Below are 27,172 nucleotides of genomic sequence, written 5' to 3'. Positions count from 1 at the left end.
ATGGCTCTGACTGGAGCGGGTTCAAACCCTGTTTGCACCAGGCAGAAGGTTCCTCCTACTCACTGGGCCTTGCTGGGTGCTCCTGGTATGGAGGGAGGCTGACATCTCGGTCCAGGGTGGCACCCAGAGGAAACCAACCCCTGCAGCGATGCTGATGCTCCCCACCAATGCAGTGCCGTGATTTGCTGCCCCAGCCCCAGTGTCTGAGCTGCATCTTCTAAGGGATACAAGAGGTTAATATTAACAAACGCCTGTCTTGAGCCATGCTAATGCCACAGCAGAACAGAGCACCCCTGCCAAGAAGCTTATCTGAGGCTCTTTGTGAACAAAGTGAACCCTGGAAGGTGGCAGGCTCAGTGACAGGGAGCAGGGATGCAAGCCAAGATCGCTGCCTCTGGCCAGAAGAGAAATTTCCATCTTAGAGAGGAGCCACCCCATCCTGATAACCCCGCTGTTCCCAGCATGGAGAGGGGCCTCGAGGGGCCAGGACCCTGCTCCCTGGGAGCTCTTGGCACAGCTCGGCTCTGCTGGGGCAGCATCTCATGGCTCTGACTGCACAGACGGACACTTAGGCTAAAAAGCATCCTTAAGGGATGCAGCACAAAGCAGGCAGCCCTGCACTGAGCTCCGTGGTGGCTCTGCCTTTCTGCTGGCTCCTGCACCTTGTAAACTGGGACAGAAAAGAGCCCCTCACCCAGTCGTTACCCACTGTTAGAGCCTCTCTGCTTCACACACCACAGGTCTGAGCTCCTGCAGGACACGGCTATCACACCAGATAGACACAATGAGCCTTTCAGCCCTTCAGACCTCTGGACATACACTTGAATGAGCTGTATGTCTAATGAATATGTGGGAAAATCTCAGCGCTGCACAGAGGCTCCGGCTCAAACCTTCTGCTTCCCAAATCCTCTCGAGGCCGTGCGGGAAGGGAAAGCTCCAGCCCGATGCTCTTCCCATCCCAACGCCCAGCCGGGGTCGGTAGGAATCAGCGGTGACCGAGCACAGCCCGTCTCTGCCTCTGTGTTTGCTCTGAACCGGGGGAGTTGGTGGCTCCAAACTGGGGGAGTTGGTGGCTCCAAACTGGAGGAGCTGGTGGCTCCAAACTGGGGGAGTTGGTGGCTCCAAACTGGAGGAGCTGGTGGCTCCAAACTGGAGGAGTTGGTGGCTCCAAACTGAGCCGGGCCCCAGCAGTTCCTGGGAATTTAATGCACAGATCACCCCTCTGGAGCTACCGTGCACCAGCAAAGGGACCCCGGGCTTCAAGCCCTCTCCCTGCAGCTGGGAGGCTGCTCCGCCTGGCCTGTGACTGTGCTCTGCAGGCAGCATAAAGGGAAACCCTGTGCCCTTCAGGCTGGGGAAAGGCAGAGAGAACAACGCAAGGGGAGGGACCACCAGGCTGGACTGAAGACATGAGGGTGGCTGCATCCCACTGCTTCAGGTACAGGCACCCGAGTGGAGCGGTGCAGCAGCCCTTCAGTGAGCTCCAGGTGGGCACTGAGCTGCTCCCAGCGCCTCCCGCTCTCTCCAGCGGGCTGGAACTCGCTGTCCTCCGGTTGCTTTACTCTCTAAAAGCAGCGTAGGAAGCTCGTGAAGCGTTCCCTGCTCCCTGGGGCACGAGAGAAAGAACAGGTCTGTCTGCTCCTGGAGAGGGGCAGCGACAGATAGGACCTGGGGTGTGAAGATCCCAATTAGCCTTGGCAGGCAGCGCAAGCTGCAGGAGCTTCCTCTTATCCTCGCGTGCCCTGCCATCGGCAGAGCTCTGCCGCTGATCCCCTGGAGTGACAGCAGGGTTTAATCTCCATGGAGATGGGGCTAATACAAGCCTCTGATCTGCTGCAGGTGGTGGCTTGGCTACTCACAGTGCATCAGGAGCCAGGCTACCTTTTTCCTTCTGTTCCCCACCCCTTTTGGCAGCCGCCCTGGAGCGTGTCTGGATGCTGGGACAGGGTTCAGGGACCACAAGTGCTCTCATTGCCTCCAGCCTGTGTGGAGGAGAAGGGCAGAAGCAAAGCCCTGGGTGCAGCAGGGGAAGCCCACAGCAGGGGTGGGACCTGGCTGCTCATACACCCGCAGTGGTCAGTATTGGGCCAGCTCAGAGGTGCTGTGTAGGGATGATGTGGTAATGCTGGAGCTGAGGATGCTCCTGAGCACGCAGCTGGGACACACAGTGCCCACACCTTACTGCAGCTCCAGGAATGGTGTCTGACTTTCCCAAAGGATTCTCCATTCGTGACAGATTTCTCTTAGGGTTTATTTTCCTTCCTTTGCAAAAACCTTGTTTGGACAATGCACGGCAACATCCTCGCTTCCTACAGACGGGGATTAAAGCGACCAGATGCTTGTTTGCTCGCACTGGACCTAAAACATTCAACAGAGTGAGTTTGTCTTTTCCCAGCTGGAGACTTCCCTCTGTGTGTTTTGAGGCCAGGCTCATGCTCTCCATAGCCCAGCAGGTCCCCAGCACACAGAGCTGAGCTCCCCAGTGTGTGGTCCTCCAGCACCAGCCTCTGAATGCACCTGCACTTTGGATCATAGGGAAAGAGACCTGATGAGGCTGTGTTGCACGTGGCTGTAGCTACACAGCACTCTGCAAGCAATAGGGATGCAATAAACCTTACATGAGGCAGAGATGCAGCACAACATGAGGATTCTGGATGGACAGGGAGGACACCAAGGTTCAGAGCTGAGCCCAGAGCTCTTCCCATCAGCTGCAGATGTCTCGTTGCCAAAGCTGGACGGGGTTTATGGAGTCAGAGTTGAAGGGGCTGCTCTTGGCATCCTCAAAATCAGTTGCCATTGCAGAAGCCTCCCAAGAACCCCATCTTACCGTGCTGGCACCCATCTGCTCTTCCTTCCTGAAGCCCATAAAGGGGGAGCAAAGGACCCAGCAGGCAGGAGGCTCTTCTGCAGCTGAGGTTTCCCTCCTCATTGTTGTGGTGCCAACAGCAGAGGCGAGGAGGACTGAAGACATTTGCTAAGGAAACGAACAGCATAAATAAGCCATGCAGAGGTGCTGCAATGGCTGGACTCTAACGGGGAGTCTCAGAGCAGCCTGCTCTTTCCGGGCTTATTCCCTCTCCTCTGCCAAAAGGAGACAATCAAAGGCTTGGCCTTGGCTAAGAGCTATGAATACTCTCAGCTGTAGACTCTGCTCACACCCAGCAGGGTGGTGCAAACCTTGGCACACCCGGGAATGAAGCAGGAAGGAGGAATATTGATGCCTCCATAGGAAAAGCAGCACCCATCAGCAAGCAGAGGTTTGAACATCTGGTGGCTGCAGGAGGTCTGGGCTCCCCCCATCCCCATCGCATCCTGCAGATACCAATGCACTGAAGGAGCCTGCTCCAGACCCCTCACAGCCAAAGAGGAACCATTGCAGGTGAAGGGGACCCAGCTGCAGCCCTGCAAGGGGCTCTCCCATCCCAGTCACTGGTTTCCAGGCTGCATTCCCATCCCCATCACAGCTGGCTCCAGGATAGAGCACAGGGATGTGTGGATGTGCTCTGCAGCACGGCTGTGCATAACCCTCTGTGGTCCAGCTTAGCGTGGCTGAGCCTCCCTGGCAGGTAGCCCTGATGGGCTAATGGCTGTGTCTGATTGTATTCCCCAAATGACTCTCTGTGTTCCTAGAGCCCCAGCCAGACCCCAAGACTATTTGTGTTGGCTTGGAACCCTCTGCCCATCTCTGCGCAGCGGGAGCACGTAACCACAGGGATTTGTTAATAGAAACCAAAGCAGAACTCACCAGCAAGGCTTGCAGGCAAGGGGCCTGGCCTAGAACAACAGCTCAGGGCTTTGCTGTCACAAATGGGATCTTCCAGCATTTCCAGAGCTCTCCTGGACCTTCCACTGGAGTGACTGCAGAGCAACAGCAAAGCCCAGGCCCGTGGTAGCAGGGCTCCACTCCACAAGTGCCCCAGTCTGATTTTAGACAGCTCAGGGGCTGAGGTTCCCTTTGACTCCCTTTAGAGACAAAGGCCACGTCGACGTGATGGATTCTGTGCTGCTTTTCCTCACCCACTTGGACTGGAACCCAGCTGAGCCCATCTGGTGTCAATGGCTGTGCAGAAGTTCCTGTTTCAGCTGAAACAAGATCTGAGGTTTGCTCCCTCTACCATACATTGAGTCTGCAGCAGTTTAAACATCAAACCAAGGTCAGGATTAGAGTGTTCAGCGGGCCCCGAGGCCAAGCTCTCATCCTCATGTTAATCCTCATGTACCCTACGTTGGTCATGCAAACCAAGGGCACAGGGAGCAGGCTTTGTGGTGGTTCCCTCCATTGAGGGTTGGATCTTTGTCACCTGCCAAAATCAGAGGCTACTTGTATAAGGGACAAACCTCTCCTTAGCAACGTTCCCTCCCCAGTCTCCTTCTCCCATAGCCAGAAGCTGCAATGAATGCAAGATGCGCACATCCCAGTAGGGTTCTGGGGCAGCACTGCTCAGATCACAGCTCAAGAGCATCCAAGTGACCTGAGGCCAAGCTCCTTGTGCAGATCTATGCACCCAGGGCTTAGTTCCCAGCAGGGAGGCAAGGATCTAGCGCTCATTCCCCATGTGTGAATGCAATCTGCCTTGAATTTAAATGCAATAATCCCAGCCTAACCCCACAAACCACAATTGACACTTCGCAGGGAAAGCCAGGGTGTTTGGGATAACACATTGCCAAACGTCTCCCAGTTCATAACGCTCCAAAACCAGTGCAAAATGCGCAGGGGTCCAGGAGGGAGGAATGCTGGGCAAGTGGAAGTGTTGCTGGGAATGTTTCTTATTCACAGCCAGGCTAAATCACTGCAGAGCAGGGCTCTGCAGCCTTTTCATTAGCTCCAAGGACAACAGCAGAGCTCCTCAGCAGGTGTCAATTGCCAGAGCTCAATTCTGGGTGAGATCCTCTGATTTACCCCATACTGAGGACTCAGTTCCATTGCTGGGACAGAAACATCTGCCTTAGAGCTGTGTGTCCACCCAGAACTGCCCATCCTTAACAGCAACCACAGTGCAGTGGTGACTGAGGTGTTACTGGAGGACTAACATCATCTCCAGGGAGATCCTTCTTGGTTCCAGTCATTCTTACCTGTCCCAGGTCATGGAGCTGTTATCCCAGGTCTATGTTCCTCCCATTTATGCACAGCACACGAGATGCTCTTCAGCAGCATGGTGATGGTGATGGGCCCCTCCGGCTCTGATGGCACTGGGAAAATCTGGGACTGGAAAACTTTCTCCCACTTCCAATTGGGACAAATCTTTCCTCAAATCATCTCCCATCCTAAATCCTTGTGACTGGGCTGAAACAAATGAAGCGTGTTAGGTTTAGGCAGCAGGCAATGAGAGTACATGAAGGGAAGCAGGGGGCTGGCAGGACTTAACACAGCTCACGAGACTCTGCAATGGCCAAACTCAGCCCAGGCCTGGGCAAATGCCTCTGAGCTGGCTGCAGACATGGCTCAATTGGCTTTGGTAGGGTTTAGATTGCATCAGCCATGCAAAAGGGGCTACTGCTGTGCTGGGGCTGCTTACAGGATGGTTTTCCCCCATGAACTGAATTGCCAGACCAAGGTCAAAGTCCCTCAGTACGATGGAGGTAGCTGCAAAGCCTTGTGCTGGTCAGTACCTGGTCCAGGGCATCCCTCTGATCTCTGCTGGAAAGTGGCATCCAAGCGCTCTGGAGCTCCCTCTTCATCAGGAACGCTGCCTTCTTCCACGTGTTCCTCCCTATCCAACAGGGATGGAAGCTGCATTCCTTCACCCTGCAGCTCTCACAAGTGAGGTCATTTGATTTCCTGAGCAAGAGAGTGGCCAAAGCCCCCCAGAAGCTCACAAACACCATTAATTAATTAACATTCTTATTCACAATGTAAGGCCCAGTTAGTATCTGGCATGAAAAACTCAAAAGAGAATGTGCAGATGCCAGCAGCACAGGAGCTGATTCCTTTTAGTCTATACACACACATACGTATATATATATATAAAATCTAAATATATGGGGATGTATATACGTACATTCATATATACAGAGAGCAAGAGAGCTTTTACCAACCTGCTTGGACTCCCCAGATGTCCAAAAGCCCCAATCCAGCAGCACTCATTGGAAAATCTCACTTCAGTGATTTTCAGAGCCATGAAGAGCCCCGTGTTTGCTGGCACCACCAGAGAGGATGGCTGAGGACATCAATCTTCATTGCCATTAGCACTGGAAAGAATGTCCAACCCCATTTAGGATGGAGAGCAGCATCTCACACGTTACGGGCTGTTTCCTTGCTCATAAATCTCCCATCACCATACAGCACCGTGGCTGTTTTGCTTTGCTGGGCTGTGCTGAACAGATATTTTTGTAAGGCCAGACGTGGGTAATGCAAACAGAGGCACCTCCCATTGACTTCCACTTGCTGCAGAAAGGGCTAAAAGCAGATTTCAACGTCCTAACCTGGTGTAAGAAAGGAGTAAATCAACCCTGGGTGGCAAATGGGGTGTAAAGGAGAGGAGGATTAGCTCTGTATAGAGGGAAGTACATGCAAAGCAAGAGCCATCAGTCACCAGCATGGTGCTGAGCCCCCTTCTCCTCAGTGACATGACTCTGGAGGGGCAACAGAGCAAGGGATGCTGGAGCCAGGTCCCAGGAAGGGGACATGGCAGCATCAGAGCCACGTTGCCCTCTTGGGTTTGTGCTCCACAAAGCCTCTCCCCGAGCAGAATGGGCCCATTCCACAGGCTGCAGTGCTGGAGCACTCCATGCCCCTCAGCCCATTCAACATAGGAAACCTCTGCCTGACAATGAGCTCAGAATAACAACAGTCAGGCCTGCTCCTAACCTTGGGTGGCTTTTGCTGTCTGCTTTTGCCATTCTCTTCTAACAGCTCCCAGAGCTGGGATGCCAACAGCAGGATTGATATCCAGCCTTGCACGCTCAGGGATATCGGCCTGATTTCTTTATTGGAGCCAGGAGGAATGATTTCTATTATTCCAAGACCAGGGAAAGCATGTTCAGGCTGATAAATATCTGTCAGCAAAAGCCATTAGCTGATTAAGTGAACTACAAGGGGAACATAAAAGACAACACAGCCCTGTCATTCCCAGGAGCTCAATGGCCCTTTCCTCCATGCAGGATTTCTACTGGATTTCATAGAGTGTTTTCTGCAGGTCTGCACTCGTGTTGGTCTATTAAAGGGATGGATCAACAGCATTAGTCCAAACTAAACCTCATTCTCAGAGATCACAAGGAAGCACCTGCCCAGCATCAGCTTCCACTTTTGGGTCTTGCAAGCATCAAGTCTGGGCTCAGCTTTGGTGCAAACCCTGCACCAGGAAGTGTTGGCCTCCTCTCCAGGACAGGTTATGGACCAAACAAGGTCCATAGCAGCAAGGAACAGCCCTCTTTTGTGCCTCAGTTTCCCCCTCTGTCAAATAGAGATCATGGCATCTCTGTCCAAAGTTAACCACTCAAGCTTTGAGTCCCATTTAAGCAGTCAGTGCTGGTGATGAAAGCCTTTACCAGTGTGCTGTAGGGCCTGTGGGTTTTAGTGCCAATCTCAAAGCCTCCGTTCCTAGAGGGATCACACACCTTTAGGGGAAGGGGCTATAGGGAAAACCCCAGAAACATCACCCCAAAAGCCCTAAGAACTAAAATGCAATGAAAGGGATGCTCATTATTTCCTTCTTAACCTGCTCGGTCTTCAGTACAGGTCAGTAGCTGCTGGGGGATCAGGTGGTGGTTTCTCACTTGGAAAGGACTGGGGTCAGCAGTGGTGCCCTGGGAAGCCCCAGTCCCCACTGGCCCTCCTCTCTGCTTGGCTGGCAGCAGTGAGAGCCAGGATTTACTGCACAGCCACGCTTCAGATCCAGCCCTGTCTCTCGTCTGCCACTCGAGGAAACTTCAGGATATTGCGGGTGAGAAGCAGGCTCAGCCTTAATCCCAAATCTTGCAGGAGAGCAGCGGGTTCACGGCAGGGCTGATCCTCCATCGCTGTGCACCGCAGCTTGTGCAGGATTATGCCTCCCCCTGGACTCTGTACAGGCACACAAGGGAAGGAGAAGGATGGATGCAGAGCTGGACTCCGCACCTCCTGCTTTCCCTACCTTCTTCGGCAGCACAGCCCCTCCGTGCCAGCTCGGTGAGAAAAGCCAGGCACGCCATAAACCAGGGAACTAATTGCCCCCAGATGTCTCATTAAGGCCACAGGAAAATCCTTCCAGGGTCAGGAAAGCACTTGTGGAAAGCACCAGGGTCACGCTGCCACAGCTTCCCTGGGGCTACCAGCAGAGCAACAGCTTCGTGGCACCCGAGCACACAACCACCACCAAGCCATGGACCAGCAGCAGCTCTGCAGAGCAGGGGCACCGACCTCAGTGTGGCTCAGGCCTTGCACTGCAGGCAGCAGGGTGGATGCGACAGCAGGAGAGGAACGAGAGCACCCTCCAGCAGCTTACCGAGCCTGTCCATCCTGCTAAAGCTGCTCCCAGCAAAGCCAAGCTTCTCAATAGCCCCTGTCCCCATGACACGAGGCAGGTTTCACATCCACCCCATTAGCCCTGCTGTGCTCCCTGCAGCGGTGCTTATCCCGTGGGATAACGGCCTCGTGTCCTGCCCGGGCAGCAGGAAGCCTTGGGGTGACCGAGGTAACGTTGCTTATGGAAGCTACTCCATCTGCAACTCGTCCCATGCCGGAACAGCAGCGGAGAGATAAGGAGTCTCAAAGGTCTCATGGAAAACTCTGACAAGCAGTCTATTTTGAGCTGCCCTGGCTCGCTTTTCCTGCTGGCTGCTCCCTCCCTGTGTGCACGCATGGGATGAGCTGGACCTTGGGTCTCTGGAGGGCAGGAGAGGGGAGGAAGCTGTCCCCTTCGACAGGAGGCAAGCAGGGGCAGCAGCAGTGGTGTGCGTGGGAACGTGTCCATCCAGGAGAAGCATCCCGAGCTGGTGAGCAGCTTCCCAACGGGAAGGACTTCAAGTGATGCAGTGTCCTGGTCTCCATCTGCAGAGTTATCTCAGCTCAGATGCTTTTGCCTGGGGAAGGGGAGGAGGATGGAGCTCCAGGCAGGAAAAGTGCAGGAGGCAGGAATTCAAACTCTGGATGCACCCCTCCGAGAGGAGCGAACTCTGCCTCTGCCCTCACTCTGCCTCTCATCCAGAGGCTACCCAGAACAAGAGCAGAGCTGTTCTCACCCCCCCAGCCCTGCTTGGGTCCCACCACAGTGCCACGGCCAAGGAGGGCTTTGCTGCAGGGAGCCACCCCATCGGCTTCCCACCTTAGCTCCTGCCTCCCTGTTTCCAGGCTCCGCATTCCCTGCCCTTTGGCTGGCCTCACTGCTGCTCTGCAGCTTGGCACGCGCTGCACCCCGGGCTCCTTGCAGCTCCAGTACAGCTCTGCTGGGCTCACTGCAGGACCCCTGTGTAACCCCCACTCGAGGAGCTGGATCCCCAGCACCAGCCTCCATGGTTTGCTCTAACTCAGCCTCAGACCAAGGCACTGATATCCCCATGCTGCTCGCCTCCTGCTCACCATTCACTTGCGCTCCGATGGCTTCAGTCCCCACTGGCACATGAACATCAGCTTCTCTTTGCTCATTTGGACCCAAAATACGGCTTCAGAGCCCAGTTCCTCCAAAAACACCTCTAAAAAGCCACGGAACTGACCCAGTGCTGGAGGGGAGCGGAGCTGGGGTGCAGCCAGGACTCATTCCTCACCACAGCCCTGCATGGATGGGAACCGGGGCACTCGTGCTTGGGAGCAGAGCAGCCTCCCTGGGGACGAGCCGAAGGGAAACCATGACAAAGGCTGATAGGGAGAAGTGGCTGCAAAGCAAGGCGATGACATTTACTTGGTGCCAGGGAGATAAGCCCAGGGCCAGCACGTGCCAGCCAGCACCAGCTCAGCAGCTCCCAAAGCAGGCAGGGAAGCTCTGAGCACAGGCTCAGGCCTGCAATGGGTCTGTCCCAGCGTGCAGATGGCAGAGGACTTGCTCCCAGCTTGGGATGCTCAAGAGAGAGGCAGGGGTCTGCTGCTGACGCCATAGAAAGCAGTGAAGGCTGAGAAAGAGGAGGACTTTGTGACTGAAGCACTGCAGTGCCTGGGAACAGGGCTCCTGGGATATGGGAAGCACGCAGCAGACAGCTGGGGACAGGGACCGTGATCCATCCTGGAACCTCTGGAAGCAGGGAAAGGAAACAGGGAGCCAAGGCGGTTAAGTAGGGGTGTAAGAAGGAGCAAGCAATGGGCCCAAGGCTTTACCAACTATAAACACTGTGATGGAGGAGCTTGGTATTCAAAATAAGCAAAGGCAAATTAAAGGAGGGAATGAGGGGAAGGGAAAGACAGCAAGGAGGAGAAAGAGACTTGAGCAGAGATGGGCGAGCAATGCCCGGTGAAGAGAAAGCTCTGCCCAGGGTCTGCAGAAGTGACTGCTCCTTGCTTCCAGAACAACAACAGGGCTGCTCCAACCCCTCCATAAGCACACAGCTCCCCTCAGCCTATGAGGGGAACCAAGGAGGAGGCACCAGCTTGCCCAGCATTCAGGACAAAGGTTGCTCTCATCCTATTGCTCCACATGCAAAGCAAGCTGCTCCCACAGGACCTGTGCTCCACTCCCTTGGAAGCCTCAGGTGTTTATGAGACCCTGGAGAAGTTTCCAACCTTTCCATCCTTATACAGCCGTATCCCACTGGTCTCTCTCCTCCAGGTCCCAGCTCCATCCAGAGCCCTCTGCAGGCACTGAGTGATGCTCCACAGGTCAGAGGACACCTCTGGGGGGGAGAAGAGCACAGATAACCCAAGTGGCTCCATTAGCTGCAGGAGGCACCAGTGACTCTGCAGGACTGGGAAGGTTCCACCCAGGCAAGATGCTCATGAGAGCCACAGCAAACTGCTGAGTCAGCAATGCAGCCACATGGGATGGACTCGCAGGGAGCAAAGAGCCAGATGCCTTCACATGAACCCCCTTTCACCCAGCCCAAGAGGCTCCAGGACTCCTGTGCCCCATCCCTCTGGGCTCCCTGAGCTCCAGCCCAGGGCCTGGGTCCCTTCAATGAGCCCTGCAAGCTCTCCACATGTCTTCACGCTGGACCTGCACTGTTCTGCCCCAGCTCTCCAGTGTCTATCTCCATTTATCAGGCCTTCACGTTCTTTTAATCCCATCTCAGCCCTCCCCAAAGGAAGGAGATAAGAGGCAGGCTGGAAAGGCTGATAAAGGGGAACTGAACAAATCCATTAATGCAGTTTCTGTGCCAGGAATTACAAAGCTCAGCTCCTGTTAATACGCTTGCCAGCCCGAGTCCCAGCCCACCAGAGCCCAAGCAGCAAGGCAGGCTCACTACTAACCTGTCCTGAGGATAAAGCAGGCCCTGGAGGACCAGGACACTGATTCTTATGCTGCATGAGGCACTGGTTTCTTGTCTGGGCACAGAGGGGCTCAAAGCAGGGTGCCCAAACCTGACAAGCTACAGCATCCCTTCCACAGAAGCCTAAAGCAGTGCAAGTGCTGCTGCCCCAGCGCTGCCCTCTTGGCTGGGCACCAGCCCTGGCCCACGCACTCTTCACACCCTGTGCTGAGCCATTCAACGTGCTCAACCAGCAGAACAATTCCCTTTGGCTTCAGTGCCAGCAGCAAAGCTCGGTTCCAAAGAGGGAATATGCTGCAGAGCCCTGTGGACCTCAGTGAGCAGCAGTGCAGGAATCAGCAGCCTTCAGAGCAGGCTACAAGGGGGCTACAAGGATGCTGGAGAGGGGCTCTTCAGGGACTGCAGTGATAGGACAAGGGGTGATGGGTTCAGAATGAAACAGGGGAAGTTCAGGTTAGAGATAAGGCAGAAGCTCTTCCCTGTGAGGGTGCTGAGGCGCTGGCACAGGGTGCCCAGAGAAGCTGTGGCTGCCCCATCCCTGGCAGTGCTCAAGGCCAGGTTGGACACAGGGGCTTGGAGCAAGCTGCTCCAGTGGAAGGGGTCCCTGCCCGTGGTTGGAGCTGGATGAGCTTTAAGGTCCCTTCCAACCCAACCTGTTCCCTGATTCTATGAATTAGGGTCTGAGCCTTGGCCAGGAGGTGCTGGGGATGAACAAGAGCTGAAAGACCCAGGACCTGAAGCCCAACATCGAGAACATGCAGAGAGGTTAACGGTGCTGAGCTACTGCCTGCCTGCTCATGCAGGGACACAAACATCCCCCTGCGAGATGCTTCAAGACCTCTAATGTAAAAAACCAACTCACCAAGCCCCACATCACAGGAAAAGCCCAATTCAGGCCATTTTGTCAAGGTACTAAATCAAAGAGTGGAGGAGAACTTCCCACCCGGGTCGAGTGGGACAGGTTTTAATTGTGCCCTTTGGAAAAACAAATTTCCTCGCATAAATGGAGATGAATGGGCACTTCAAAAGACACAGTTGCTTTAGTCTAACCCCTCCCCATCTTCCTTGGAATGTGGCTTAATGATGCATCAGCAATATAAAAAGCAACAGAAACTAACTAAATAAATGGAGCTGCTCACCCAACCGACAGCCTCTCTGGAAGAGATCCAGGTTCTGTTTTCATTGATAGCTTCAAATAAAACAAATCCTTTCCCAGGAAAAATAAACCACGGCCACTTCAGGGAAAACCATCACAAGAGTTGCCACGGATCCCTCAGTTTATGGGAGGCAGAGGCAAGAATCCAGGTCAGGATCGCAGCACTGGGCATAGTAGCACAGAAGAGCACAAAGAACAGAACATACCCGATTTCACCCAAGAGTTCTCATCCTTTGGGGCTTTTCTCCTTCCTGAGCAGGTATTTGGGTCCCTGATGTTTGGGGATCCAGCAATGGGGGGTCTGTGTCCTGCCCTGGAGCCAGCTCCAGCACTTGTGGAAGAGCCTCCTGGTTCTTCCCTTTCCTGGGAGCTTGTTGCCAACGTGCTCCATCTTCCTCTCAGCTCCCACCTGAGCAGTCCAAAGGCTCCTTAGGAAATGGACCTAATTATCGTTGATGGATGAGGGCTGGGGCCATTACTCATCCACGAGGGATACCTCAGAGAACTGCACAGCACGCACCTGGCCTGATTCCATGCCCCCAGAACCTCTCCCATTCCCAAGGCTTCAGATCCTGAGCAAAGGGCCATGGAGCTGGGAGGACAAATACCCAGTTATTGTCCCAGCATCCCAGATGAGACCAGGCCTTCACTGGAACTGCAGGGCTGGAAAGCTCTGGAGCAGGAGCACATTAAACACAGAAGCCAAAAGAACCCAGAAACTGCAGCAGAGAGGAGGAGAAAGAGGTCTTTGAGTAAAACCGAGGGTCTCCAGCTCCTGTTCCACTATAACTACACCTGATGGAGCAGCTCAGACCTGTGCTCCCTTTCTGAGCCAGTCCAGTTCACCACATGGCCTCCAAACACTTAATGCTGTGCTGGGGCCATTGGCAGTGGCCTCAGGGCAGGAATGGGAGGTTTCTTTGGGAACTGTTGCTGGGCCAGGCTGGGGTTTGAGCCCACTGAGCAATGGATGAGCCCTTGCTTTAATGTGCTCTGTTGGCTGAAAAAGCCTTGGGCTCACAAGAGCAGAGCCATCACCAAGCTGGGTACCAAAGTTCTAAGTCCAGCAAACATGAAGCATTCTCCCCCTCAGAGAAGGGAGAGGGCTCCTTCCCTCTGTCCTGCCTTCTCTGATGGTGGGAGAGAATATCCCACATGGGAAGATATCCAAACACCCAAGCTCAAGCACTTCAGCGGGCATGAAGGCTGCAAAGCAGGGGAAGAAAGCAATAGAGAGAACCCAGAAAACAACAGAATAAAGCCCAGGCCTCTCAGCTGCAGGCAGTTTTCAAGCTGAAAGCAAACAAGTCTCTAAGCCCTTTCTACATGGATCCACCTCAATGACTTGGAGCTATCCAGGAAGAGAAATTAGAGCCTTTTCTATTACAGCAGCAGAAGGTAGAGGAGAATATGCCAGGTTGATCGAGCTCCAGTTCTGCTGGCTCGGACCCCAGAACACAACATCAGGGTTAGGGTTAGGTTCCTTCCTACGAAGGGAATATCCCTGTCCCAGGAAACAGGGAGCAGCCAGACCCGTCCTACAAACTGGTTCTCTGCAGTCACACAAGGAGCTGCATCAGTGCCAAGGAGGGGATGCAATGGGGCAGGGGAGGCAGCTCACAGGGAAACACATTGAGGGCAAGTGATGCATTGAGCCAGGCTGCAGAGGAGGGAGGGGGTGAAGCCTTATCCAGGCTGCAGGAAAACTGCTCTCTGCTTTAGGTCTCCCCCCATGAGGCCACCTGGGATCAAACCCCTGCATCAGGCACACGGGCTCCTGTCTCCCCGTTTGCCACATCTGCTGAACGGGACCATCCACCAGCACTTCCCAGGCCTTATCTCATCTCAATCCAGCGCCATGCCATCCTCCATGGGGAAAAGGGGATGAAGCTGCCGCAAAGCCTGCGCGGTGAGATAAAGGCACACCAGGGATGCTGAGCACACACCAGTGCCGCTGGGGGGTGATGCTCATCGCAGGTAGGACCCAGGAGCACCCTCAGCACCCAGTGAGGCTCCCGCAGGCTCATAACCCCCTCTCGTGGCAAACCCGCAGCTCCCTGACCCCGCACGGGAGGGCTCTTCCAGCGCTGGATGCGCTCCGCATTCCCGCAGCCCTTGGGAGGCCCTGCCATGAAGCGCGTGAATAGCGATGGTTTGCAGGGATGCAGCGGGAAAAGCGGCTGCAGGAGACAGAGAGCCCAGGGCCGAGCTGGAGAAGGGAACGGGAACCATGGAGCATCTGTGGTGATGCACGGATCAAGCATCAGTAGCACTCAGGGCACCCCACTCCTTGTATTCCTTCTTAAAGCTCTGGGATAGCAGCCTCACATCCGGACAGACCTGCTCCTGTCAGCAGCCCTGCCTCGGAGCTCAAAGCCACCACCAGCAGGCTCTTGCTGCCTCTCCCTCATTCACCCCCAGGGATATATTCCCAGCTGCAGGTGCTTTGGAGCTGTACACGGATGGCACCACCCAAGACCTCCCTTCAAGAGGGATTTGGCTACCAAATCCCTATGGAACTTGCAGGAATTCCACCCTTTGGAGACATTTCCTCTCTGCCAAACGCGGCTGACATGAGCCAGAGGATTCAGCTGCTGTCAGCAGCGGGAAGGAGCGTGCACTGGTTCAGAGATGCAATCTCACATCAGTGTCAAGCCAGCCTAGAAACCAAGTGTGTAAGCCCCTGCTGCGATGGGATATGGAGGCAGAGGAGGAGAACTGAATGGGACGGAAGTTTCCCAGTTCAGGAAGGGGAATGTTAACGCTCATTGCAACCTCCCACTGCCCCCCAGGACAGCGAGTTCTGGTAGCACAGCTCACGTTCAGCTCCCACACCTCAGCCAAAGCCCATTTGCTTCCTTCTGGACTTCCCACATCCCAGACATTGCCAAGGTCTTGGTTGGGAGAAGCCAACGGCTGCTCCCAGTGCTGCTGGTCCTTCCCCCTCCAACAGCATGAGCAGAGCTGCCAGCAGCTCAGAGCGCAGCAGAAAGCCCCCAGGTCCCTCAGCCCTTCCCCATCACACTTGGGCTCCAGGCCCTGCTCCAGTGAAGCAAACCTGCAAGGAAAGCCCCTGGTGTAACCAGGGACACGCACCCCACTGGTGAGCAGGGCAGAGATCAAGCCTTTATTCATCAATGACGGGAAAAGACACCAGAATAGAAGCTTGGGAAGGTTCTAAAGCTATTTGGGAAGTGAGGCCAAATTGGGCCCATAGCTTCAGCCAAAACAGAGAAAGTAATTAGAAAAACATTGAAAATGTGTCATTTTTAGTTCTTCTTTCTTATTTTTCTAACTCAAACGTTTTGCTTCGGAAATGATGAAACCGTTCAGTCCCAGCAGGATCTTGGCGCCTCTGTCCCAGCGAAACGGGAATGTTTGTTGGGTTTGTCCCTTACCGACTGAGTTAAATGTCAGGAGGAAACCTCAGCGGTGCCGTTCCCTGTGAAAACACAACTGAGAAGCGGACAACAGAGCTTATCTGGTGGCGCAGGGCACTGGAAGGGGCCAGCTAACGGCTTGAGGGCTCCTTTCCAGTCCAGATCCTCCGCTCCCCTCAAGTCCCAGCAGAGCCAACCCGCATGGAAGAGCAATGGGAGAGGTCAGGGATGAAGGTCCCCACTCCGGAGCACAAGGAGCTGCCCCAAAGCGGCCCTGAGAGCATGCAGGGACGTCAAAGGCTGCTGTGGAAGCCCCTCAGAGCTCCCAGCATGGGAGAAGCAGCGCTGGGAAGCCACATCCTGCCTCTCCTGTCCCCTGCCAAGGAACGAGCCTCTCCTGTGACTGCTGCTTTGGCTTCCGCTGCTTTCAGGGGCTGATGAAAAGGCCTGGGGTCTTCTCCAAGCTTCCCTACTGAAGGGCTGAGGGCCACGGCCAAGAGGCTCAGGATCCCACACTGCTCCCACCGCTTCCACACAAGCACACATGGCCCCGCCGTTCCCTTCCCTCGCTCCCTCCTCCGCTGGGAATCCCTGCCCACCCATCCCACAGAGGTGGTGCAGATCCAATGGTTTATGAGCACACGTTATCCCTGCCATAGGTAGTGCGAGATCCACAACGGAGCCTGAGCTCCAGCACACCCACAGCTCGTCCCAGAACCACGCAGGCCTTGCCCAGATAGTGACCTTTAACTGCTCCATCCTAGCCAAGGGCTCAGTCAGCGCTCCGAGCAGCTCTTCAACTGGCCTAAAGGGAACTACAGCAAGAGCTGTTTGTCTAAATCCACCACAGCACTGCCTGCCCACAGCCTGGCTCAGCCCTTTACAAGCATTAGAGGAGCACAGCCCGTTGCCAAAGCATCCCATCACAGGAGCAGATGTGGCACAGCACCTTTGGGAGTCCTGAGGGGGGGTACGGAGACCCCAGCGTGTGTCCCCATGGAGCTGCTGGGAGGAGACCGAGACCTGGTGGTTACGGCTGGGAGGGAACTGGGAGCTGAGGCATGAAACTGGAGAGGGGAAACGTTTGAGCTTTCATCTTGGAACCAGCTTCCTGATAGGAGATTTATGAGCAATGGGAATCGTCTCCTTTGCTGAAGGCTGGGAGTTCTGCTGCACGGGGCCTGGAAAACAAGACTGGATTAAAGAAGTAGACAGCAGACACGAGGGACGGGTTTTGTTTTGAGCAGAAGATGGAGAGGACCCAGCAGCTCCCCTCCAGCTCCAGCTCCCCTGCCCCACACATCAGCAGCAATCCCCCACCTGCCTCCTGTGGCCTTTGCCCCTTCCACGATGACCCAGCAAAGGGAACATTCCTGCACTGCTCTGAAGGCATCCAGACAAGTGTGAGCAGCCCAAGTTTCCATCCCAGCTGCGGAGGGGACCTGGGGGCTGCTGCAGAGCCTCATTTGTCAGCTCACAAATGGAGTAGCCAGAACCAAGGGCTTGACACATCCCAACCTTGGTGCTGGAGCGCGGGGAAGGGGCAGGGCCGTTAGCACACGTGGCTTGTTTAACTTGGACGTTGAAGCTGCCTTAGTTCTCACTGTGACAGAGCTCACACTTTCCTGTAGCCAACCTTTCCTTTCTTTCCTGCCTCCTTGGCCTTTCCCAGTCACTTCTTGGGTATTGGTTTGCTTCAAAGCTGCTTTCGTGCTGCTGAAGGGGACTGAGGTGGGAGCTCCGGCGGTCCAAGCACCACACTCACCCATGAAAGCCGCCCAGCTCCTCACTCCCCAGCCCCTCTTCCACCCTCAGAATGCCCCAAAACCAGCACGGGGTGAAGCACCACCGAGAGCATCACCTCTCTGGACCAGATCCTTCACCCGCATCCTGCACCAGCCACGGGTGGACATGAAGCTGCCTGGCTGCGTGTGGCTGAGCCCCTGGCACCTTGGCCTGTGTCCGGCTGGGATTCAGTGCCCAGGAGGAGCCAGCAATCCCATGGGATCTGTTGGGAAGTTCGCCCAAGGCCCAGCTTCATGAAGCTGCCCCCAGAGGGGAGCAGATACAAGTCTGTGACCTCAGCTGATGCAGCGAGCCCAAGCGCTCTGACTTCAGGCCTATTGCCCTCCGACAACAGCAATGAAGTCACTTCATTAATCCCCAGGGCCTCGTTTCCTCCCTTCCTGCCCTCAGCCAGGCCGACGCTTGGAGCAGGACTTTGCATTCCTCGGGTTTCACTTCCAAACTAACGAATACCCCAGCAGCCCAAGGCTCCTCTCGGCAGCAGCCCGGCTCCATCACCCACCCTGCCCACCCTTGGCAACGGCAGAAGCGCCCTGCCCGGCTCCCAGCCCTTCCCAAGGGGCGTTTCTGATGGAGAGCCCGGAGAGAACAGCACCGAGGCAGCAGGGAACGGGAACACAGGGAAACCAGAGCCCCACGTGCACAAACACCCCCTCCTGTGCTCATAAACCCACCCAACACGGGGCTCATGCCCCGAGGCCACGAGCGGAGCTGCCCTTCACCAGCCTCTAGCAGCACCTAAAGGCAAAAAGCACACGTTAGCACCGGCCGCCTCTCGCACCAGGGTGCGGGGCTGGAAGCACGCTCATGGGAACGAAGAGGGCAGTGCTGATGGAGCTGGGAAGGCCCCCAAGGCCCTTCGAGGGGACAGGGGAGATGCTTCTCCATGTGGAGAGCAGGAACGGGCGACAGCCCCCATCAGAACGCACCCCACAGCAGCGGGGGCAGAGCGGCCTCCTCCTTCCATCCACTGCAGGGAGCGCAGCTCTACCCATGGGAGCACGGAGCCCTCCCACGCTTCTGCCAGGTTGAGCTTGGACATGCGCATCCCCACAGCTCCGGCTGAGCACCCGGACCTTGTATTTACCGGTTAAACCCCTGCCCGATGCCTCCCTCCCGCTCACCACCGGTAGACCCCCACCTCCCACCCGGGCGGACACGGAGCCGCCCTGAGGCCTCACCCCCTCAGCAGCCCCTTTTATACCGCCCGCCAGGCCCCGCCCTCGTCACGTGGTCCCGGCGCGCCGCTTGCGTCATCGCTACGCGCGGCAGCATGGCGGCGGTGGTGCCGGTGGGCCCGGGGGTGGCGCCGGTTCGAGCCCGGTGAGTGCGGGCCCAAGGCTGGGTCCCCCCTTGACCCCTCCGGTACGTGCCCGGCCCCTCCGAACCCCGGCGGGGCCTCACGGTGCTGGGGCTCGGCAGGTTCCTCATCTCCAAGGAGCAGTTCCACGCGTACCTGCGGGACCGCGGCGAGGAGGAGGAGAAGAAGGAAGAGCAGCAGCAGGAGGAGGAGGAGGAGGTCGGCGTCGTCCAGGGCGAGCCCCCCGCCAAGCGGGTGAAGGCAGAGGGCAGCGGCCGGGATGAGGAAAGCCGAGAGGATGCTGGAGCCGGGGAGAAGGAGCCCGTGGGGCGGAAGCGGGCGCGGGGGCAGAACAAGAGCAGACCCTGCATGAAACCCAACTGCTACGAGCAGAACCGGCTCTGCCCGGCGGTGACGCAGGTGGGGCACGGGGGAGCCACGCTGGGAATGTGGGTTTGGGATGCAGGAGAGGGGTTCTTCATCAGGGCTGGAGCGATGGGACAAGGGGTGATGGGTTCACACTGGAGCAGGGACGTTCAGGTTGGATGTAAGGCAGAAGCTCTTCCCTGTGAGGGTGCTGAGGCGCTGGCACAGGGTGCCCAGAGAAGCTGTGGCTGCCCCATCCCTGGCAGTGCTCAAGGCCAGGTTGGACACAGGGGCTTGGAGCAAGCTGCTCCAGTGGAAGAGGTCCCTGCCCGTGGCAGGGGTTGGAACTGGATGGGCTTTAAGGTCCCTTCCAACCCAAACCATTCCATAATTCTATGATCCCTTCCTGCCCAGGGGCTCCATTCCTTTTTAAGCACACTGAAGTTGCCCTGGGGCAGGGATTGGGCAGTAGGGGCTGTGCTGGCTGGGAGGGATGAGGCAGGATGAGCTGAGCAGGACAAGTCAAGCTATCCCACTATGAGATCCCCATTTGGATGCATCAATGCCCTCCTGCAGCATCTCATGGGGTCCCCCACATCCTTGGGTGCCCAGCGCAGCTCTGGGCCAGGGCAGACTCAGCTCAGCAGGGTTTGAAGGTGCTTGTGCAGAGGTTTTCACCCCTCGTTCCTGTTGGAAGGGCTCTGCAGACAAGTGCTGCTTCGGGCCGCGGTGCCGGTTCCTTCACGACCTTGGTGAGTACATGGCCCTGAAGCCACCGGACCTGGGCCGCCGCTGCGTCCTCTTCGAAACCTTCGGCAAGTGCGCGTACGGGGCCACGTGCCGCTTCGCCCAGGCCCACCTCGGGGCCGGCTTCCGGAACATCGTCAACACGGAGCTGGCCGGGCAGTGGGAGGGGAAGGCGCTGGTGAGGAACAGCCTCTCCAAGGAGCTCCAGCACCGCCTGCGCAAGAGGAAGTTCAGCTTCAAGAGGGCTGAGTTGTTCCTGCGTGCTCTGGCCAAGCCCCGTGGGGATGGCAGGAAGGGAGGCAACGCCACCGGGTGCTCTGCAGGGGAGCAGGAGGTGCCCAACTGCACAACACCCCAGGAGGGCCATGGGGACGATCCCGCCTGTCCTGTGCTAGCAGAGCAGGGAGAAGATCCCAAAGCAGATGGTTTGCAGAGTCCCAGCCCCACAGATGATGAGGAGGCTTCCTCCATCCAAACAATGGGCTCAGTGACAGATGAAGACGTGATAAAACCACGGCCATGTGAGAAGAAGAAGGTGAGAATCTGATTGAGGGCTGCTCTCTCTTGTGTTCCTGATAAGAGACCGGGTGAGAGGCAGGCAAAGGACAGAGCTGCCTGGGAACCACATTAGGAACCACCATGAGGGGAAGGATGCAGGGATTCGGTGTTGTCCTTGGAAGGGTACTGCACAGAGCACTGCCTCCTGTCTCTCCTCCTCATCACCTCCATCCTTGCCTCCGTTACCCAGTCTTGCATCCTTCTCTATCTGTAACTGCTTTGAGTTTCCCCAAGCTGAGCAGGATTGAGTGGTTCAAGTTTATGGTTCTTGTATCCAAATGGTAGAGTCTCAGGGAATAGTTGAGGTTCTCCAACAAAACGGTGTTTTCCTGGGTTACCCACTGAGTTTCACCCAAGGCAAGTGATAACACTAACAGAGATCTTCCTGTTTAACCACTGCTGGTTCAGCTCTGCTAACGTGCTCCTCCGCCCTTGTTTTCCAGCTGGAAATCCAAGGCAAGCTCTACTTGGCTCCACTGACCACGGTAGGTGGATAGTTCTGTCCATCCTTCACAAGTTGGTGTCACCGTGTTTGGAACAGAGCCGAGGTGCTGACAGCATCTCTGCATGTCCCCTGCAGTGCGGTAACCTCCCTTTCCGAAGGATCTGCAAGCGCCTGGGGGCAGATGTCACCTGTGGGGAGATGGCCGTGTGCACCAACCTGCTGCAGGGCCAGGCCTCCGAGTGGGCTCTCCTCAAACGCCATCACACCGAAGACATTTTTGGGGTGCAGGTGAGCGCTGTCGTTCTGACAACCAAACGGGTGGGAGATCACGGGATGGCTTGGGGTGGAAGGGACCTTAAAGATCCTCCAGCTCCAACCCCTGCCACGGGCAGGGACCCCTTCCACTGGAGCAGCTTGCTCCAAGCCCCTGTGTCCAACCTGGCCTTGAGCACTGCCAGGGATGGGGCACCCTGTGCCAGGGCCTCAGCACCCTCATGATGATACCTCACATCTGAGGAGCAGCGCTGCTGCTGCAGCTCCTGCCCCTGTCCCTGTCCCTCTTTGGTAGCTGGAGGGAGCATTCCCAGACACGATGACCAAATGTGCAGAGCTCCTGAACCAGACAATTGAAGTGGACTTTGTAGACATCAACGTGGGGTGTCCCATTGACCTGGTCTACAAGAAGGTAAGAAGATGTTCTGCGGCATGGTTTGCTTCCTTCATTCAATGCTGGTCTTTCGCCTCATTCCTCACTACCTGATAGGATCCAGAGCTCCCAGTTCATTTATGGGCACTGGGCTTCAGGAGGAAGGCGAATAAGCTGTTCAGAGAGGGTTGCCTGTCTCTGGCCCAAGCTGGGAGGGAAAAGGGCTGTGGGTTTTTAATTGAAGAGTCCCCTGTCTCCAAGTCTTGAGATGCTCCAAGTCTTCCTTGCATCCCTGAGGGCTGCTATGGAGCAACTCCAGGAGCTTCTTCCCTATGGAAGGAGGCAGCAAGTCCTGCCTGTGCCGCCTTGTCCCCCGCAGGGAGGAGGCTGTGCCCTGATGACTCGGTCCAACAAGTTCGAGCAGATTGTCCGGGGGATGAACTCGGTGAGTGCGGGCAGCGGGAGAGGAGCTCATGGGGCCCACCCCTGCCCCAGCCCGGCCTCATTCTGCTGTGGTGCAGGTGCTGGATGTGCCGCTGACCGTGAAGATCCGGACGGGGGTGCAGGAGAAGATTAACGTGGCTCATAAACTCCTCCCCAGGCTCCGGGAGTGGGGAGCAGCCCTGGTCACGGTACAGGGACCCTTGCTGCGGTGCCTGGGGAGCTCTGCTTCCATGTCCCAGAGCACATCGTGGGGGTGACCTTCCCCTGCCCCACAGCTTTCAAGCACCTTTGACCAGCTGCCTCCTGTCTTTTAGTGTTTCCTGCTAATAACAGGTTAAAGTGGAGGTGCAGGGAGCATCTTCCTGCATGCTCCTGAGCCTTGTGTCCATTACAGGGGAGACTGTTCCTTGCAGTGCTCTGGGAACAGAGGTTTCGCCCAAATAAGCCTCATTACAGCAGGGTTGGGAAGTGATGGGGACCATCTCGGGTGCATGGGGATGGGTAGATCCTGCCCACAGTGGGTATTCCCTTTGCCTCCTGGGGTGGGATCCCTTACCCCAGCCTGCTCCTCTCTGCCTCCTCCTGGCATTCCACAGGGTCTCGCTGTCACTTCCCTCCCCAGCTCCACGGCCGCTCCAGGGAGCAGCGCTACACCAGGAGCGCTGACTGGGACTACATAGCAGAGTGTGCTCAAGTAGCCAGCCCCATGCCTCTGTTCGGTAGGTGATGCTGTTGTGTGCTCTTGTGGACTGAAGGTTTGAGCTTAAGGGAACAAACCAGCCCCCCCCCCCAAGGACATTTGGCCTGGGGGAAAGGCTGGAGCACCCCTGATGCTGGTGATGATGAGGATGGAGTCTTGTGCTAATCGGCCCATGTGCTTGGGGCTGTGTGTGATGAGCACTGAGCAGAGGACAAGGAACAGGCGCCAACCACTTGGGGTTTAGCAGATGCTTTCCCCCATGGGCACCATGGCACAGACAGTCCCAGCTAAACCTTCAGGGTAGGAGCTGGCAGAGGAAGAGGGGACAAGGCTCTGACATTCCCCTTACAAGGAAAAGGAATCTGATACATCCCTGAGGCGTTTCTGGTTCAGAAACAGGAGCCCCAGAGCCTCTTTGGGCAGCCCATGTCCATTCTGAGCTTTATCCCATGCCTGGATTAACATCACTTTGACCTCTGGCTTCTCCCTTCCTTCTGGACAGGGAATGGTGATATTCTGTCTTATGAAGATGCGAACCGAGCCATGCAGACGGGAGTCTCCGGAATCATGATTGCAAGGCAAGTGCCTGGGTTTCCCCTTTGCTGTTGCTGCAGGAGTCCAAAAGGGATAGAAAAAAAGATCCTTTTAAAGCCAAACCACGAGAAATTCCCTCTTGGTGAAACTCCTTTGTGGAAATGGGTCAAACCTGTTTCCATCTGTGGGAGCATCCAGCAGCTTCCTGTTTGAAACTGGGAACCGGGCTGGCAGAGAAGTGCTGGCAGGTCTCTTCAATGAGTTGGCATCTTCAGGAGCATCGGTCATGGCAGTAACGATGCCCCTGGGGTCTTGGCTGCAGAGGGGCGCTCATCAAGCCGTGGCTTTTCACTGAAATCAAGGAACAGAGGCACTGGGATATCTCCTCCAGTGAGAGATTCGAGCTCCTCAGGGACTTCACCAGCTACGGCCTCGAGCACTGGGGCTCCGATACTCAGGGAGTGGAGAAGACCAGGAAGTTCCTGCTGGAATGGCTCTCGTTCCTGTGCAGGTGATGCCTCCAGCTGGGAGGGAAGCCTGGGCCCACCTGCACGCAGCACACGCTGCCGTTGCATTGCGTCCCATTGCAGGTACATTCCCGTTGGCTTGTTGGAATTCCTACCTCAGAAGATTAATGAGCGGCCGCCCTACTACATGGGGAGAGACTACCTGGAGACCCTGATGGCGAGCCAGAACGTGGATGACTGGATCAGAATAAGGTCAGAAAGCGCTAAAGTTCATTTCAGTTCCTGCAAGGGACATCCCAGAGCCCTGCAGTGATTCTGTGCATCCTCCAGAGGGGTGCTTAGGAAGCAGCAGGGGTCAAACCAGGGCTTTACTTCAAGGCTTGAACTGAGTTTGGAGCTGTCATGTAGAGCTCTCCCAGTCCCTGCATCAGCTTCAGCAGGTCCTGCAGTGCCTCTCGCTGACCGCTCTCATGCCGCATTGTGCATCCCAGGACACACGTAGGAGCCATGGGAGGAAGCACAACCATGGGGTGTCTCAGGCTTTCAGCTCAGATCCCTGCGTGCTCTGCCTGTGGCCCGCATCCTGTTCCCATCCCCAGGCTGAGAGAGCTGAGCACGTTCCCCCTTTTCCATGAGCTGAGTCCATGCAGCAGAGAGCAGGAAACGCGTTTTCCCCACGTCCCCAAGTCCTCAGCACTGGGTTGAGCTGTCTTTGCAGGCTCAAAAATGAGAGCTGGAGCAGGCAGCTGCTGTTCCCCAGCTCATGGAAACAGATGAGCAAAACCAGAGCTTGGCTACAGCCTTCTGTGGCTTTGCTGATGCTCATCCGTTCTCTTAGCACTGGGACCAGCTGCCTAAAGCCACGTTACGAGCACAGTGGGTTTTGATCAGCACTTCTAAATGCCATTTTCCAAGCAGAACCTTCCCACATGAGGCTGCTCAATGTCCCCTCTGGTCTCTGCAGTGCCATTTATAGCCAGAACTCCCCAACATCTTAGAGTAGTTGAGGTTTATTCATTTAAGCTCATTTTAAGGAGACACTAACCAGAAGCAGGGCTCTCTAGCTCTGGTTTTGCACCGGAGGTTGAGGCTCTTGCTGTGCAATGCTGTGCCCTGCTGGGGTACTCTGACATGGCTTATGGAAAGCTTTAGTGATGCTGCAGCATCCAGGAAATAAGTTAAACCTCCTGGACTATAAAGCGAATGACTGCACCAAAAAGGCAACGTGTGAAACAGTTGTTAGTCTTAAGCCAGGCTAAATCTGAGCGTGGGAGAACTGCTTTCCATCACTGTAGGAGCTGCCCTCCAATGCTTTTTGGCACTAAGAGGGGTTTGGCTCTGCACAAGCACAGTGAGGGCTGGGGAGGAGCTTCTCAGAGGCTGGGGGTGATTTCCAGGCTTATTTGACCCCTGTGGCTGCACTCACCATCGCTGCAGAGCCCCCAGGGTACCGGTGCCTCTTGCACTGAGCACAGACCTCACCTGCTCTGTTTCACTCTTGTCTTCCAGCGAGCTGCTGCTGGGCCCCGTGCCCCCCAACTTCACCTTCCTGCCGAAGCACAAGGCCAATTCCTACAGATAGGGCTGAGGAGGCCCCTTTCCCATGGCCTGGAGTCAGGAGGAGGCCTCGGGATGCTGCGGCCAGGCTCCCGGAGCTGCGCTCTGAAAGGAAATAAAGCTTTGACGTTTGTAGCAGTGTGGCTGCTTCCACACCCAGTCCCTGCCCCACGTTGTGCTGCAGCCTCACTAACACAGAACCAGCTGTGAAGTCACCAGGAGGGATCTTTGGCCTCTGGTTCCCAGCAGGAGTTATCCCGACTCCCCCACACCACCCAGTGCTCAGAGCAGCAGCGAGAGGCCTCTTCCTACCACGATGGTTCTGGTAGTGCCAAACCCTCCCAGTGCAAGGAGGGGATGTTCTAACCCAGCCCCCCTGGGGGCCTGTGAAGCGCCAACAGCCCCAGCATCCCGTGATGGGATGTTGAGCAGGATCCAGCCAGGGAACAGCAGGCACAGCCCAGGGAAAGCACAGTCACTTCCAAGGGGGATCTACAGCTGCTTGTTTCCTGTCAGGAGACTGAAGGACCTGACAGCATTGCTTGAAGGGGGTTAGTGACACTGCAGCACCTTCCATGTGCCCCAGACAGTGCAGCACAGGCAATGGGTACAGCTGCACTGACCATGTGGCACAAAGAGGTGCAGATGGAGCTGGTCCCCCTATGGTTCTGCTCAACCAAACTTCATTTTTGCCCTCAAAATGACTATAATAAAGCACTTGCACTCAGCCTGTGAGGGTTCCCCAGGGCCCCCTTAACACCATAGAGGTGTGGGGAAGCAGAGTTTAGGGAATGGGGGGTGTTAGAGATTTAATGACTGTGCCTGTGTGGGGAGGGAGGGAGCACAGGGGACACTGGGAAATGGTACAGGAGGTGCCAAAGCCCCTCTTAGCCCATCTGAGCTGCTGAGGGGCACCGAGGCACCACCAGTGGGGAAGGAAATGGTGGGGGATGCCCTGCCCCTTCCCTGGGGGAGCCAGGACAGACCCACAGACATAGGAGCAGCTCTGGAAGCTTCCACAGCACCAGCCCAGACCCCTCCACACACAGAGCAATGCCTTTGAGCAGGCCAGCAAGCCCAGGCCTACCTGGTGCTACTGAACATTGGAGCCCAATTGACAGCTCACTGAGCAGTATTCCAGACCAATGGAAAAGCCTCCTGCTCCTCTCTCCAAACTGCCAGGAGTCTGCTGCTGGTGATTACATAAAACATAAGCCCCCAGGAGAATTCATTATCCCAAGAGCCAGAAGCAAACTGAGGTTCCACTTCAAAGGAACTCATCTGGACACGTGGAAGAGAAGGAAGAACTGGGAATGATTCTTTAATGGCAAGGAAGTGCTGTCCTGCACCATTACCCTGTTCTGTGCAGGGGCAGACCACAGCAGCAGGTCACTTCTTTGACTCCGTGTTCCCTCAGTATTCTCCCCCCACAACGATGCTTCCCATAAAGATGCAGTTGAGGAGCTGATCCACATCACAGCTCCCAAACCCAGTCTCCTGTGAGGGTACCAGCAGCTCATCCCCCAACACCTTCCCATTGCCACCAATGAAGCACAAGTCCCCCTGGTGACAACAGCCACGCTCAGGCCCCACTTCACACAGGAGGTGTGTGTATCACATCCTCTGTTCTCACCCCATGGAATAAATACCTGAGCTCCAGAGGTGATGTTCTACCTCTTACTGCATTTTATTGACTCCTGTGTTGCTGCTGTGTCCATCCCCACCCCTGAGCACC

The 27,172-nt window shown here is 56.0% G+C and overlaps 1 protein-coding gene across 3 annotated transcripts; it reads left to right on the top strand.

The window, feature by feature from the left end:
* The first annotated feature begins 18,930 nt into the window (after positions 1 to 18,930).
* Positions 18,931 to 25,553, top strand: DUS3L (dihydrouridine synthase 3 like). 3 transcript variants are annotated; one of them, XM_061355901.1, is made up of 13 exons: positions 18,931 to 18,996; positions 19,096 to 19,393; positions 20,037 to 20,621; positions 21,088 to 21,129; positions 21,225 to 21,377; positions 21,658 to 21,774; positions 22,115 to 22,180; positions 22,257 to 22,367; positions 22,802 to 22,898; positions 23,382 to 23,457; positions 23,736 to 23,924; positions 24,004 to 24,132; positions 25,390 to 25,552. In XM_061355901.1, exons 1-13 carry the CDS (start codon positions 18,947 to 18,949, stop codon positions 25,460 to 25,462), a joined length of 1,986 nt encoding a protein of 661 aa, XP_061211885.1. In that variant the 5' UTR covers positions 18,931 to 18,946; the 3' UTR covers positions 25,463 to 25,552. The 3 variants fall into 3 exon arrangements, with proteins under 3 accessions (XP_061211885.1, XP_061211882.1, XP_061211883.1); XM_061355898.1 differs by lacking the exon at positions 23,736 to 23,924; XM_061355899.1 differs by lacking the exons at positions 22,115 to 22,180; positions 23,736 to 23,924 and having other exon boundaries at positions 25,390 to 25,553.
* Positions 25,554 to 27,172: the final 1,619 nt, after the last annotated feature.

The sequence above is a fragment of the Neopsephotus bourkii genome, unplaced genomic scaffold, assembly GCF_033783945.1.
Source record: "Neopsephotus bourkii isolate Nb327-2 ecotype Australia unplaced genomic scaffold, CSIRO-AGI_Nbou_v1 NB_838, whole genome shotgun sequence".
Taxonomy (NCBI): domain Eukaryota; kingdom Metazoa; phylum Chordata; class Aves; order Psittaciformes; family Psittacidae; genus Neopsephotus; species Neopsephotus bourkii.
Note: the sequence above shows the minus strand (reverse complement) of the source record. Positions and strands in the feature narration are given on the sequence as shown.

Coding starts and splice junctions, on each gene's coding strand:
- DUS3L (XM_061355901.1), top strand. CDS start 18,947: ATGGCGGCGGTGGTGCCGGTGGGCCCGGGGGTGGCGCCGGTTCGAGCC. Junction 21,130..21,224: donor ACTTGGCTCCACTGACCACG/GTAGGTGGATAG, acceptor TGTCCCCTGCAG/TGCGGTAACCTCCCTTTCCG. Junction 22,181..22,256: donor TTGTCCGGGGGATGAACTCG/GTGAGTGCGGGC, acceptor GCTGTGGTGCAG/GTGCTGGATGTGCCGCTGAC.